At 29.5% G+C, this 12674-nt stretch overlaps 2 protein-coding genes across 2 annotated transcripts in view; one reads left to right on the forward strand and one right to left on the reverse strand.

Annotated features, from left to right (window-relative positions):
• LOC125816242 (vesicle-associated protein 1-1-like) overlaps nucleotides 1–5200 on the reverse strand; it is a 150596-nt gene extending 145396 nt beyond the window's left edge. The window contains exon 1 of the mRNA XM_049495827.1: nucleotides 5196–5200. The gene's annotated coding sequence lies outside the window, so the exon portion shown is untranslated. The remainder of the gene's footprint in view (nucleotides 1–5195) is intronic.
• On the forward strand, nucleotides 4337–8548 carry LOC125816249 (lysM domain receptor-like kinase 3). Its single transcript, XM_049495834.1, has 12 exons — nucleotides 4337–4980; nucleotides 5122–5155; nucleotides 5262–5266; nucleotides 5392–5550; nucleotides 5658–5800; nucleotides 6207–6296; nucleotides 6782–6869; nucleotides 6980–7131; nucleotides 7207–7298; nucleotides 7691–7826; nucleotides 8008–8106; nucleotides 8199–8548. The coding sequence occupies exons 1-12, from the start codon at nucleotides 4350–4352 to the stop codon at nucleotides 8298–8300; spliced, it is 1731 nt and encodes a 576-aa protein (XP_049351791.1). The 5' UTR covers nucleotides 4337–4349; the 3' UTR covers nucleotides 8301–8548.
• Nucleotides 8549–12674: the final 4126 nt, after the last annotated feature.

The raw sequence follows: 12674 nt of genomic DNA on the forward strand, positions 1-12674 counted from the left end.
AATAAATCTTCCAATTTCACTTGCTTTGCGAAGAGTCTTATAAATAGCTCTATTTTATTTTGTTTTTCCCTTGAGGGTATTATGTAGAATTTGCACTCCACTGACCCAAAATAGTTTTGTTCTTTTTGTGCTAGTTTTTGTATAAATAGCAGAATTTATGACTATTTTTAATATATATATATTATTTTTCAATTTTGTTTTTTTAGTTATGTAAAGTTCTGAAGGTAGTTTAGGGCCGGAGATCTGGAATGAGAGATGTCGGCCCATTAATCGCCTGTAAAACAGTACGAGTATGGGTTTCCTTGTAAATCATTTGAAAGGTCATTGCCAAATTTGATGCCAATTTTCTCTTAAAACTCATCTTCATCGTTCATCTTTATTTGTCCATTATATTATTTTTAGATGTCCAATAATATTTGTTCAATCTATATCTATCTCTCTCTCTATATATATACATATTAAGGAGAATCAAGACAAAACGATGTTGCACCTCTCTATGGCCTCCATTCCTATTTATCTTTTTTCTCCTTTTTTCTTCATTTTTTTCATTAAATAATTTGTTTATTAATTAAAAAATTCAATCATATTTATTATTGTAATTATATGTAGTGAGTTACAAAAAATCTCCATCCTTTCACATTTATTACTTAAATAACATGTCTTTACAACTCCCTTATAACTATTTTTATGGATTACCAATCTATAAATACCAATCATCTATGAAAATGTTGAATGTTCATTTTGATTTTTACATTCTTTGTTTTTATTAATATAGGTTTTTTTCTTCTTTTAAATTTTCTTTTTTTCATCTTTTTATTCATTAATCATGTATTTAATAATCAAACAAATAAGAAGACATCTAAAAGATAATATCATAACATGACATTTACTTTGATTTCTTAAGATCATAGATATATTCTTCAAAGATTCATTACATAGGCAAAGAGATGTTCACATTATTTGGTTCAAGTTCAACAAAATGAAGATTGAAACTTGATTATCTTGAAAGATTCATGAAGAGAGATTGCCGTAGTAGTATAAAAGTTTGAATGATTTTCAAACATTTTGAAGATTCATTATTGTATTATTTTAATTTCAATTAATATTATTCTATCCTCTTTTATTTTGTTTCTTCATCTTGAACATTTTTTTTTTGATAAAAAAACATGATTACTTTTTATTCACCATAAAAGAGTAATATGAAACTCTACTAATTAACCAACATAGTAAAAAGCTTAATTAACCAATTTTACTGAATTAACTTTGCTTTTATTATTGTTGTTGTTTAATATTTTAAAATTTTCATAAAAAGTAAAAAATATACAAAATTGTGTTATTTCACTAAAAAGGAACAAGAGAAAGCATGGTGAAATGTGATTCTTTTTTTTTTTGCATTTCTCTACATAATTGACTTAATAATAAATCAATAAAATGCTTCCTACGGTAAATTTAGACTATGTAGAAGAAATAAATGATGATCTTTATGATCAATCTTGATTCCTCATAAATCTTTGGTACAAATTAAAATTCAGGCAACGATTCTGAATTAATCAACCCAAAATTTTTTTTATTGTAATTTATTGTTTATCATATTTTAAATGTCTTTTGTTACCTTTTCATTTTCTCCTATTAAATAAATAAATGGAGAAACTAGTCCCGCAAACTTAATTAGAACTTTAACCTTGTCATTTCTTAAAATTAATTTCATTAATTTCCTTTCTTAAACTAAGAAATATCGCTTTTTTCATTATTTCTTTTTATATATATATATATATATATATATATTCAATCTCATAATTTATACTCTATCTTTTTATCTTCATAACTTATATTTCCATAATCTCTATAACTCCTCATAACCCCCAAGTTTAAATGTATAAACTTATATATATATATATATATATATTCAATCTCATAATTTATACTCTATCTTTTTATCTTCATAACTTATATTTCCATAATCTCTATAACTCCTCATAACCCCCAAGTTTAAATGTATAAACTTATGATAACTTATTGTGTTTCTTAATGAATATATAAAAGAAGAAATACAGACAAAGTGATGTGACATATTTCTATGATCTTGATTTGTATTTATTTATTTTTTCCTTTTTTTATATTTTTTCCAAATTTAAATAATTATTTTATTATAAAAGTAAAGTATTTAGTTTGTTCCAAATAAATATTTCATTAATAAAAAAATATTTATAACAAAGACTCTTGATATACCAATTAAGTAATAAAAATTAAAAATTATTTGATCCATTTAATTAGAGATTTGCCAGCGTCTTATCTCTTTTCCTAAGCCCACATAATATAACAATTAATATCATTTGAAAGTCCTATATTTATGTCTTTTTTATTTGTCCTTTTCAACCACATTTGTTTTAATATTTTTACCTTCATAACTCATTTATTTAATTTTTACTCATAATAGTATTTATGATTCTCATATTCTTTACCTTTTCATATTCATAATACTTAAATATTAAATGTAAAAGTTAAAATACTTTATGACATTCCTCTATTTTTATCTTTATAAATTTACATTTTTTATTTTATGAATTTCTATCCAAAAATTCCCTTCATTTTTATTAAAGTATCATACTCTATGAGTTTGATTACAAGCTTCTCATTGTATTTAATGCTATCAGAGGCCGCTGGCATCTACTCCTACGATTTCACATTAAAATCTCCTTCATTATCCATTGTTGACTTCTAAAATCTAGAGAGTTCTACCATTATCATTAACGAGACTTTTTTTTTTCACGAATTCTATTAGTGATAATTTAATTGCATCAAAAAAGTCAAAACATTACATCTCAACAACGGAACATAAGTAAAGATTTTGATCTCCCATCTAAAAATAAAGATTTTGATCGTTATAACTTGTAACAAGAATTTCAATAAGTTCAGCTTGTTAAAATCAATTTATATATCTCTCTCTCTGTATAATTATAATTATGGTTTATAGCAAGATAATCTGTGATATATATTTTTTTAGCTAAAGATTTATTCTTTTCATATTTTCATTCTAATTTGGATTGTATGTCATAATCTCTTAACGTAGTCACGTCTGCTGGCATTTAATTTTCCCACCCAACAAGTCATTTAATTTAGACTTCCCAACGACACGTTTAATTGCATTTAATTCAGTGACTTTCCAAAAAAAGAAAAATGTCATGTGCACATTTGATTTGTTTTGCATTTTTCTCTTCTTTCCTCCGTTTTAATAGTAACTGGACATATCTTTATTTTATTTTTCTCAACATGACTAACGTATTCTTTTTAATTACTATTAATTTTAATTATGCATTAGTTACACGTTAAGTCTCTTATTACTTAATCGTAGAATTTGAAGGGATTTTCAACAATTAAACTTTGAACATCACTAATTCACACTATATGTACTCCGACAAATCAAATAAATATACGGGTCAACCTTTTTTGGAGATAATTGGTAATGAATCTTTGAACCTTAATATTAATCTGTCGTATCGGGAAAATGAAGTACATGTATGACATTTTTTTCTGTTAGCGTTCACTATTGTTTGCTGAGGTAACTTGTTTTATTTTTCAAGTCTGAGATTATGTTTTGATTTGACATATTGGTTGAGTTTTTATACTTTAAAAAATTTGCAATCAATTTTTGACATGAGTTTTAATTCTCATGTTGGATAGGCAGGGTCAGTGAACACGACAATAAATCATTCTTAAATACAGCGGTCTTTAAGATCAAAGAATCGATAAACTTGTGTACTTAATTATCTTTCTTCTCAAACAAAATTTAAAATATTCACGTTCGAGTATTAAAACATGACTATTTCATCATAAAATAGTTAAAAAAAGATAATATGACGGCGCTGATAAACTATAGAGTTTTAAGGAAAGATAAAAGACCTTGACAAATGATTAATAGTGGCAGCTATTTTTTTCTGTTTTTGTTTACTTCATCGAAAACAGAATATTCAAATGTCAACGTATTGATACTTAAATTGTTTTTATTACTTCGTTTCATATTATTTATTCAACTACTAAATCAAAATAAATTTAGAAGCTATAAAGATTTGTTTTTTCAGGAGTTCATTATTACTTTGTATTCTATTCATATGCCCTGTGCTATTAAGCATATTTTCTCTTGATGTTATCAATATGGACAAAGTGTAATTAGTGAAATTGATCATCTTATTGTTAAATATAGTGTAAAATGGAAAGTGATCAACAGATATGGGACGGAGCCGGTAATTTGTCCAATTATTCTACTTAGATAATGAAGTACTTCAACTGCAATCAGTTGCAAAACTACAACCTTTTTATTTTATTTTTTTCCTCTTTCAATCTTCAGCACAATGATATTCCTTAGAAGAAGATCAATAATAATCATAGTCCTGATTTACTTATTCTCAAATTGCACAACATGTTATTCCAGCAGTTGCACAAATGGCTGTGATTTAGCTTTAGCTTCCTTCTTCATCTGGCCCGAATCGAATCTCCCTTTAATAAACCAACTATTTGACAACATCTCATACAGTGATATCCTTGACTGGAATACTCAAATCACAAGCACGTTTATTCTAACCGAATCCAGAGTTAACGTTCCCTTTCGTTGTGATTGCTTTAATAATGGTGAGTTTTTGGGACATGTATTTCGGTATAATGTTAGTGCCAATGACACTTATGATCTCATTGCGAGGAGGCGCTATTCCAGTTTGACGAATAAGGAGTTGTTGATGAGGGATAATAGTTATCCGGATAACAATATACCGGATCATGTGACCTTGAACGTGACTGTGAATTGCTCCTGTGGGAATAAAGATGTGTCAAAGGATTATGGATTGTTTATCACGTATCCGATGAGGCCAGGGGAAAATTTGAGTTATATCGCGTTGGTGACTAATACTAGCTCCAAGCTGATAGAAATGTACAATCCCATGGCGAATTTCAGTGCTGGCAGCGGATTGTTGTACATTCCAGGCAGAGGTGAGTTCAAATTAAAGAAAAGAAGAAGAGTAAAATTTAGGCAAGCATAGAAAATCCTGTTTTTAATGTTGTTGTTGTTGTTGTGATGGATCTTCAATTTGTAAATCTAGTTTTATCCATGTATATACTTGTTTTATGCAGATAAGCTCGGGAATTATCCACCTATACCAACCAGGTACAATTTTCAGATTTGAAGCAGTTATACATTGAGCACCTTATCTTAAAACATGCTTGCATATTGTTTAACGTATTTGGTCATTCATGTTTCCCCTGGCTTGCAGAAAAGGTGGACTACCCTTTCCTTCTCTTTATTTTGTGTTGGATCGCTTCTAATTGCTCCCAAATCAAGTTGTTGATGGAAGTGTTGTACAACATAAGCATATTGACTGTTCTGTATGAGTGTCTCATCAGGCTCGTCAGGTAAAACAATAGCTGCATTAGCAGTAGCTGCACTAGCCGGAGTTTTGTTATTGGTAGGCATCATTTATGTGGGTATTTATAGAAGGAAGGAACAAAAGGTTGCAGCAAACATCCCAGCATCTTCAAGTCAATCCCATCATCCTAGTCCTGGTAATTGTAAATTTTCCTTTTTCTTCTTCTTCTACTTCTACTTCTTTGCTCTCCCCAAATCCGAGTTCAAATCTCCTAACGCACTGACCTTGTTAATGGTGCTTCAGCAGATCTTTCGGGCATACATGTGGACAAATCAGTAGAGTTTTCGTTTGAAGAACTTGCTGAGTCGACTGATAACTTTAGCATTTCGAATAAGATTGGAGAAGGTGGCTTTGGAGCCGTTTATTATGCTGAGCTGAGAGGCAAGGTCTGCAGTTCGAGTTTTTGTCTCTCCATGACTGCAAAATTTTGTCTATCTATTGTTAGAAATATATTACAAAATCAATTAGGAGAACACAATTCTTGCACTCTGCATTAGTCGTTTATTATAAAAATGGATTATGGGGGAATTATCAAGGAAAACACTGATCTAGCTATAATTGCTTGTAATAACTTTATGATTTTTAGGACGATTGCTAGTCAAAACTCATCGAAACAAATTTTGACATATTGATGGGAATTGATCCAACACGGATCTCCGATTAGATATTTTGCAAGTTGATTAGGTTAGATGTGAGTAAGTCTCAACTAAAATAAACTGAAAAAGCTGTTAAAAGACTGTTATTCAGGGTGGCAATGTCTCTGCTAATTCTACAGTGAAAACTCTGATACAGAAAGCAGCAATAAAGCGAATGAATAGGGAAGGAAGAACAGAATTTCTTGCTGAACTGAAAATATTGACGCGTGTTCATCACCTGAACCTGGTATGATCAATATCTTCTGTCAGTTGATGCATTTTGCTTATAAATCCGTTCTGTTGATGAGTATAATATGTATTGAGTGCCCGATCTTGTAAGTTTTAATAATATCGTTTTTAGAACATTCCCATGCCTGGAATAGTTGATTGGTTAGAAGGAAATGTAAAGAGAGTGCTTCTCTCACTCAAAGCATGTTGTTTTACTGATTTTCACCCCTTTCATTTTAATCATTCTACTCCGTATACATTGAGCTCGTAAAGCTGCAAGTTTAGTTTATCATATGAAGGTATAAACAGATCCTGTAGGAGTTTATTTAGAATTTACAGTGGGAACTGAATTTGAAACTATTTCCATGAAGAGAGGCATACCTAAGAATGTGAAGGATGTTTGCACTTGGAATTAGAATGCATGTATATCATTTTGTTGATCTGGTGGGGAACTGAAATGTAGTATTATGCTTAATTTATTCATCTGATGCTGAATGCATGCAGGTTTCCTTGATAGGGTTTTGTGTTGAGAGGTCCCTCTTCCTTGTATATGAATTCATTGAGAATGGTAATCTAAGCCAACATCTTCGTGGTACGAGAATTATGATGGAATAGTTCATTCTTTTTGGTTTTCTTCTTATTTATATTTGTGATGTTTCTATGCTTACTGATCTATTAATTGTTTGGCAAATCTATTTCCAGGGAAAGAATTATTGACATGGTCAACACGGGTGCAAATTGCAATGGATTCAGCTAGAGGTCTTGAGTATATACACGAGCACACCATCCCCTTTTACATCCATCGTGATGTTAAGTCAGCAAATATTCTAATAAATAAGAACTTTCATGCAAAGGTATCTTTGTAGTCCCTATTAATTCTCTGCGTTTCAACAACTTTTGTAGTCTTCTAACTGGTTAATCACTCACAGATTGGAGATTTTGGCTTATCAAAACTTGTTGAAAGTGGAAATCCAACTCTGAATACACGTTGTATGGGTACATTTGGATACATGCCACCAGAGTAAGTTTTTCTTCACTGTATTAAGCGCATCTAATAGTAGGTGTAGCTTCAGCTTTCCAAACTTTTTTACTTGAATAGAGAATCTGGCAGTAAGTGGTCTTCACAGAAACAGAGTTGGCACTCCCTTTAAGATTAGTACTATATCCTAGATAAAATCTCTTTCAGAAACTGTTTTATCAATATGTAAGCAAATTAATTGATTCGAACATTGATTAATGTTTCTATGGTATCATCGACTTGTTATGATCACCACTTAACTATACAAGATAAACAAGCATTTCGCCCTTCAAAGATTTCCTGCGTATAACACAGACAGAGAATTTCTTGAGGCTAAGAGAGCATATCTAATGTGTCATAAAGTAGAAAATAGTAAGGAATGTCAAAATGTGCAGGTATGGTCATTCAGGAGTTATCTCTCGTAAAGTAGATGTCTACGCTTTTGGCGTTGTCCTTTATGAATTGATTTCGTCCAAGGATGCAATAGTCAAGGAAGATGGTGTTGATGAAGCAAGAAGCCTTGTTGCTTTGGTAACTTTTTCTTCAAATTTCTTCATCGTCATTGAGATGACCTTGACATAAACTTTATTGGAGTATATTGTTTACACTCTTCTGTATTTAACATCTGACACTCAGTTTGTACATTTCTAGCAATGTTACAAATTTTGAATCAGTCGATGAGCTAATGGTGATTGTTCCGTGACAATTGTAGTTTGATGAAGCTCATAGTCATTCAAATCAAATTGAAGCCATTTCCAGAATGATAGACCCTAAACTCCACGATGACTACCCCCTCGATTCAGTCTACAAGGTACTATTATCTCTTTAATTACTGCACTAGCTAGTTACCCCCTATTCTTTCTCTGCTTCCAATTGAAGCAACATATCGTTTGTCTATTGCAGATGGCACAGCTTGCTAAAGCTTGTACAGAGAAAAATCCTGAAATGAGACCGACTATGAAATCAGTAGTGGTTGCTCTTATGGCGCTCTCGTCGTCCACATGATTGACTATTTGATATGTTGAATTAAGATCACAAGGCACAGGAAAAAGATCATGTTGCATAATGTAAAGTATTTAAAGGTGTTAGGCACAACAGGGCCTCCAGTCCAGTCCTCAAAGTAATAGCAATTCCTTGAAATCAAGAGCTTAACTTCAACTTGTAGTTACATTTCTTTTGCTATACGGATCAGTATTGTCAGAGAAAGCGCGCCAAAACAGTTGTAAATATTAGGTACGTAGATATGTCATGGCAAAATAACGTATGTTAAACTGTATTATATTGGACCGTTGTTGATACCCAATTTTGGATCTCCACATGATAGATTAATCATCGAGCTTCTTCAATTTCAAACGATTTGAGATAATTAGTTTTGTAAAATCCAACATATTTTTTTTTTCAAGTTATTTTAAATAGTTTTGTCACTTTTTACAAATTTTTAAGTAATATGTATGTTTTATATAACTTTGTATATAATCAATATATTTTATAAATATTCGAAAATCATCTCAAAAAGATTTTGTTTATTTGGATATTTACTTAGTTTAATTATTCGATAGTTTATATTTTTTTTAGCTAATTAGTTCGTACTTAAGCTAATTATTTTATTTCGTTAAGATTAAGAAACTCAACAATTAATCGATATTATTCGTTTTATTTAATTTTGGCCCATTTCAATTCCTTCAATACAATTCTTAAAAGGATTAATTATTTAAGTGGATCTCTTTTAAAAAATAATTACTTATTTTAAATATACTATTTACTATTACCATTTATAGCAATATATGACAATACTATATATTTTATTAGATTTCTCTCTCGTCTCTTTCTCTTTTTTCTCTCTCATCTTTTTAATTTTTATCTATTTTTTAAAAAAAAAATTGTTTATATAATTTTTATCTCTCATTCTAGCTCTTTTTTTTTTTTTTTTATGTCGTTCTTTCTCCCTTGTTTTCTTTTTGTTTCTGTTTTTTTCTTGCTTTCTTTTTGTTGTTTTTTTCTTTCTTGCTTTTTTTTTTTGTTGCTTTCTCTCTCTCTCTCTTTCTGTTGCTTTTTTTCCCTTCTTTCTCTCTCTACTTTCTTTCGTATAGTAGTGATTCGTAGAATTAATAAAATTTGTATCATAATTAATTAATTAAATAAATAATCTAATCGTAACAAATGAAGAGACATAATAAATTGTAAAATGAATTAAACTTGAATTAAAAATGTATTACACACATATTAAAGTTGAATTAGAAGAGAATTAAACATGAATGCAAAATGTAGCAAACGAAAGAGCATTCTATGATTTGTAAACTGAATGAATTTGTATCAATAATGAATTTAACAAGTAGTTCAATCGTAACAAATCAACCAATAAATTACAAAATGAATTAAAATTGTATTTAAAAGTGTATTGCACAAATATTAAAGTTGCATTGGAAGAGAGAATTAATCATGAATAAAAAACGTAACAAATGAAAGACCAGACAACGATCTATAGAGAAAATTAAACTTGTATCAATAATGAATTAAACAGGTAATCCAATAGTAACAATAAATAAAAAAAATTGCAAAATAAATTAAATTGTTCTAAAATTGTATTACACAATATTAAAGTTGAATTAGAAGAGAGAATAAAGAATGAATAAAAAATGTAACTAACAAAAGACAAGACAACTATCTATAAATTGAATTAAACTCATATTATTCATGAATAAAACTTATATTATATGTATCTTATAAATTATTTTTGCTTTTTTCACTAAGAAAATGAGTGATGGTTGCAATATGTATTAAAAATGTATTGTGCATGTCTTATAAATATATTATTAGTGTGTTACCTAAATTATTCTTGTTGGTATCCGTAAGAAAGGAGTGAAGTGTGCAATACGTATTATAAATGTATTATTTATGAATAAAACATGTATTATATGTGTCTTATAAATTACTTTTGGTTTGTATCACTAAGAACGTGAGTAATATTTGCAATATGTATTAAAAATGTATTGTACATGTATTATAAATGTATTATAAGTGTGTTACCTATATTATTTTAGTTGATATCATTAAAAGGGACTGAAGTTTGCAATATGTATTATAAATGTAGGATGTATTTAATACAATTTCAATACAATTATGAAACATATCTAATGCAACAACTTTAATACAAACGCGATATAGTTCTGTAAACTTCATCATTTTCGAGCTTCAATCTAATATTTTTCCTAAAATCAATTCTAAACTTAATCAAACCCTTTAGAGATATAAACTCCAAACGATATTTTCAATTATTTGTAGGAACAACCTATCCAAAATAATCGCAAACGAAAGAGGAGTCAATGATTCGTAGACTGCATAAAACTTGTATCAATAATTAATTAGACAAGTAATCTAATCGTAACAAATGAAGAGACATAATAAACTGCCAAATTAATTAAACTTGAATTAAAAATGTATTACACACATATTAAAGTTGAATTAGAAGTGAATTAAACATGAATGCAAAATGTAGCAAACGAAAGAGCATTATTGTAAATTGAATAAAACTTGTATCAACAATGAATTAAACAAGTAATTCAATCATAACAAATCAACCAATAAACTGCAAAATGAATTAACTTGTATTAAAAGTGCATTACACAAATATTAAAGTTGAATTAGAAGAGAGAATTAAGCATGGATAAAAAATGTAACTAATGAAACACAAGACAATAATCTATAGAGTGAATTAAACTTATATCAATAATGAATTAAACAAGTAATCTAATAGTAACAAATAATAAACTACAAAATGAATTAAATTTGTGTTAGAAGTGTATTACATAAATATTAAAGTTGAATTAGAAAAGAAAATTAGCAATGCAAAATGTAACTAACGAAAGACAAGACAATAATCTATAGACTGAATTAAACTTATATTATTCATGAATAAAATATGTATTATATGTGTCTTATAAATTATTTTGGTTTGTATCTCGAACATGAGTGATGTTTGCAATATGTATTGTGCCTATGTTATAAATGTATAACAAATTTGTTACTTAAATTATTTTGGATGTTATCACTAAAAAAGGAGTGAAGTTTGTAATATGTTCATGATTTTAATACAATTATGAAACATATCTAATACAACTTTAATACAATTGCAATACAGTTCCATAAACTTCACCTTTTTCGAGTTTCAATCTAATATTTCTCCTAAAATCAATTATAAGCTAAATCAAACCCTCTTAAAATTGAGATATAAACTCCAAACGACATTTTCAATTACTTGTACGAACTACCTATCCAAACTAATCACAAATTCATAAAATTCAAATAATGAATTCAAAATTTGAAGTTTTATAATGATCATCAATGGTGAACTCTTGCTTCTGTAATTTTAGAGATTTAAAATTTCTGCTTAAAAACATGATTTTGTACAAATTTTCGGTCTTTCTATTCCTCTTTTCATCTTGTTTTTGGATAAAAATAGTGAAATATGGGAAAAAACTGATTTGAGGATAGTTATTTAAATGAAAATTTCAAAGAAGAAGAAGAAGAAAAAAAAAAAGAGGAGGAAGAAAAATAGTGTCAGAGAAAGAGACGAAGAAGCAGAAGAGTAAAAAGAAGAAGAGGAAAAAGGGCTGAGAAAGAGGCGAAGACCGTACAATTTTCTTAATTCCAAAAAAATGTTATATTTAGTTAGAAAAAGTATGTTGCCATAGATGGTAAATATTGTTATAACATAGCATATTTATGTGATTTACCCTTCTTAAAATTCAATTCAATATTATCTGCCTTCCCTCATGTTCAGATCAACATGAAAAATCAGCCCACCAAAAGAAGACCCATATAATTCCAGCAAACCCATTCCCAGCCCAAACCTAATTATTCTAACAAGACCAAATTTTGGCCTAAAATGCAATTCCAATCTCCCAGCCCAACACCTCAAAAACATTTCCAGATTATATAGCCCACTCCAATAATTTCCCAACCGACCCAAATTCATTTCCCCGGCCCGGCCAATTTTTCCCTTCACAAAAGAAACCCATTCCAGAAACCCACTGAACAATACAACATACGTACAACAGTCCCAAATATAGCAAACAGTAGCCGAACGAACCCACCCTTGTGTTTTTCTCTTCTTCTCTGCGTGAACCAAATGCGAAACCCAGCCAGAATCGACCCGGCCCATTTTTCCAATGTTAACAAAGAGAACCTAGACGCAGTAGTCCAAAACGTCAAAATAGCAGCAATCAAACGGCGGAATCCACGGAAAGAAAAACAATTGCGCCTGCCACCAACTCTTTCCAGGCTTGGCAGCCGCGTCCAATCGTTCTTGTGGCTACAAGATGGCGCCACGTCAAACACAAGGAAGAGGGAATCGATCCAAACCGTCCGTGCTACCCCCTC

Source organism: Solanum verrucosum, unplaced genomic scaffold (genome assembly GCF_900185275.1).
Source record: "Solanum verrucosum unplaced genomic scaffold, falcon-dt-bn FXZP01000261.1, whole genome shotgun sequence".
Lineage (NCBI taxonomy): Eukaryota > Viridiplantae > Streptophyta > Magnoliopsida > Solanales > Solanaceae > Solanum > Solanum verrucosum.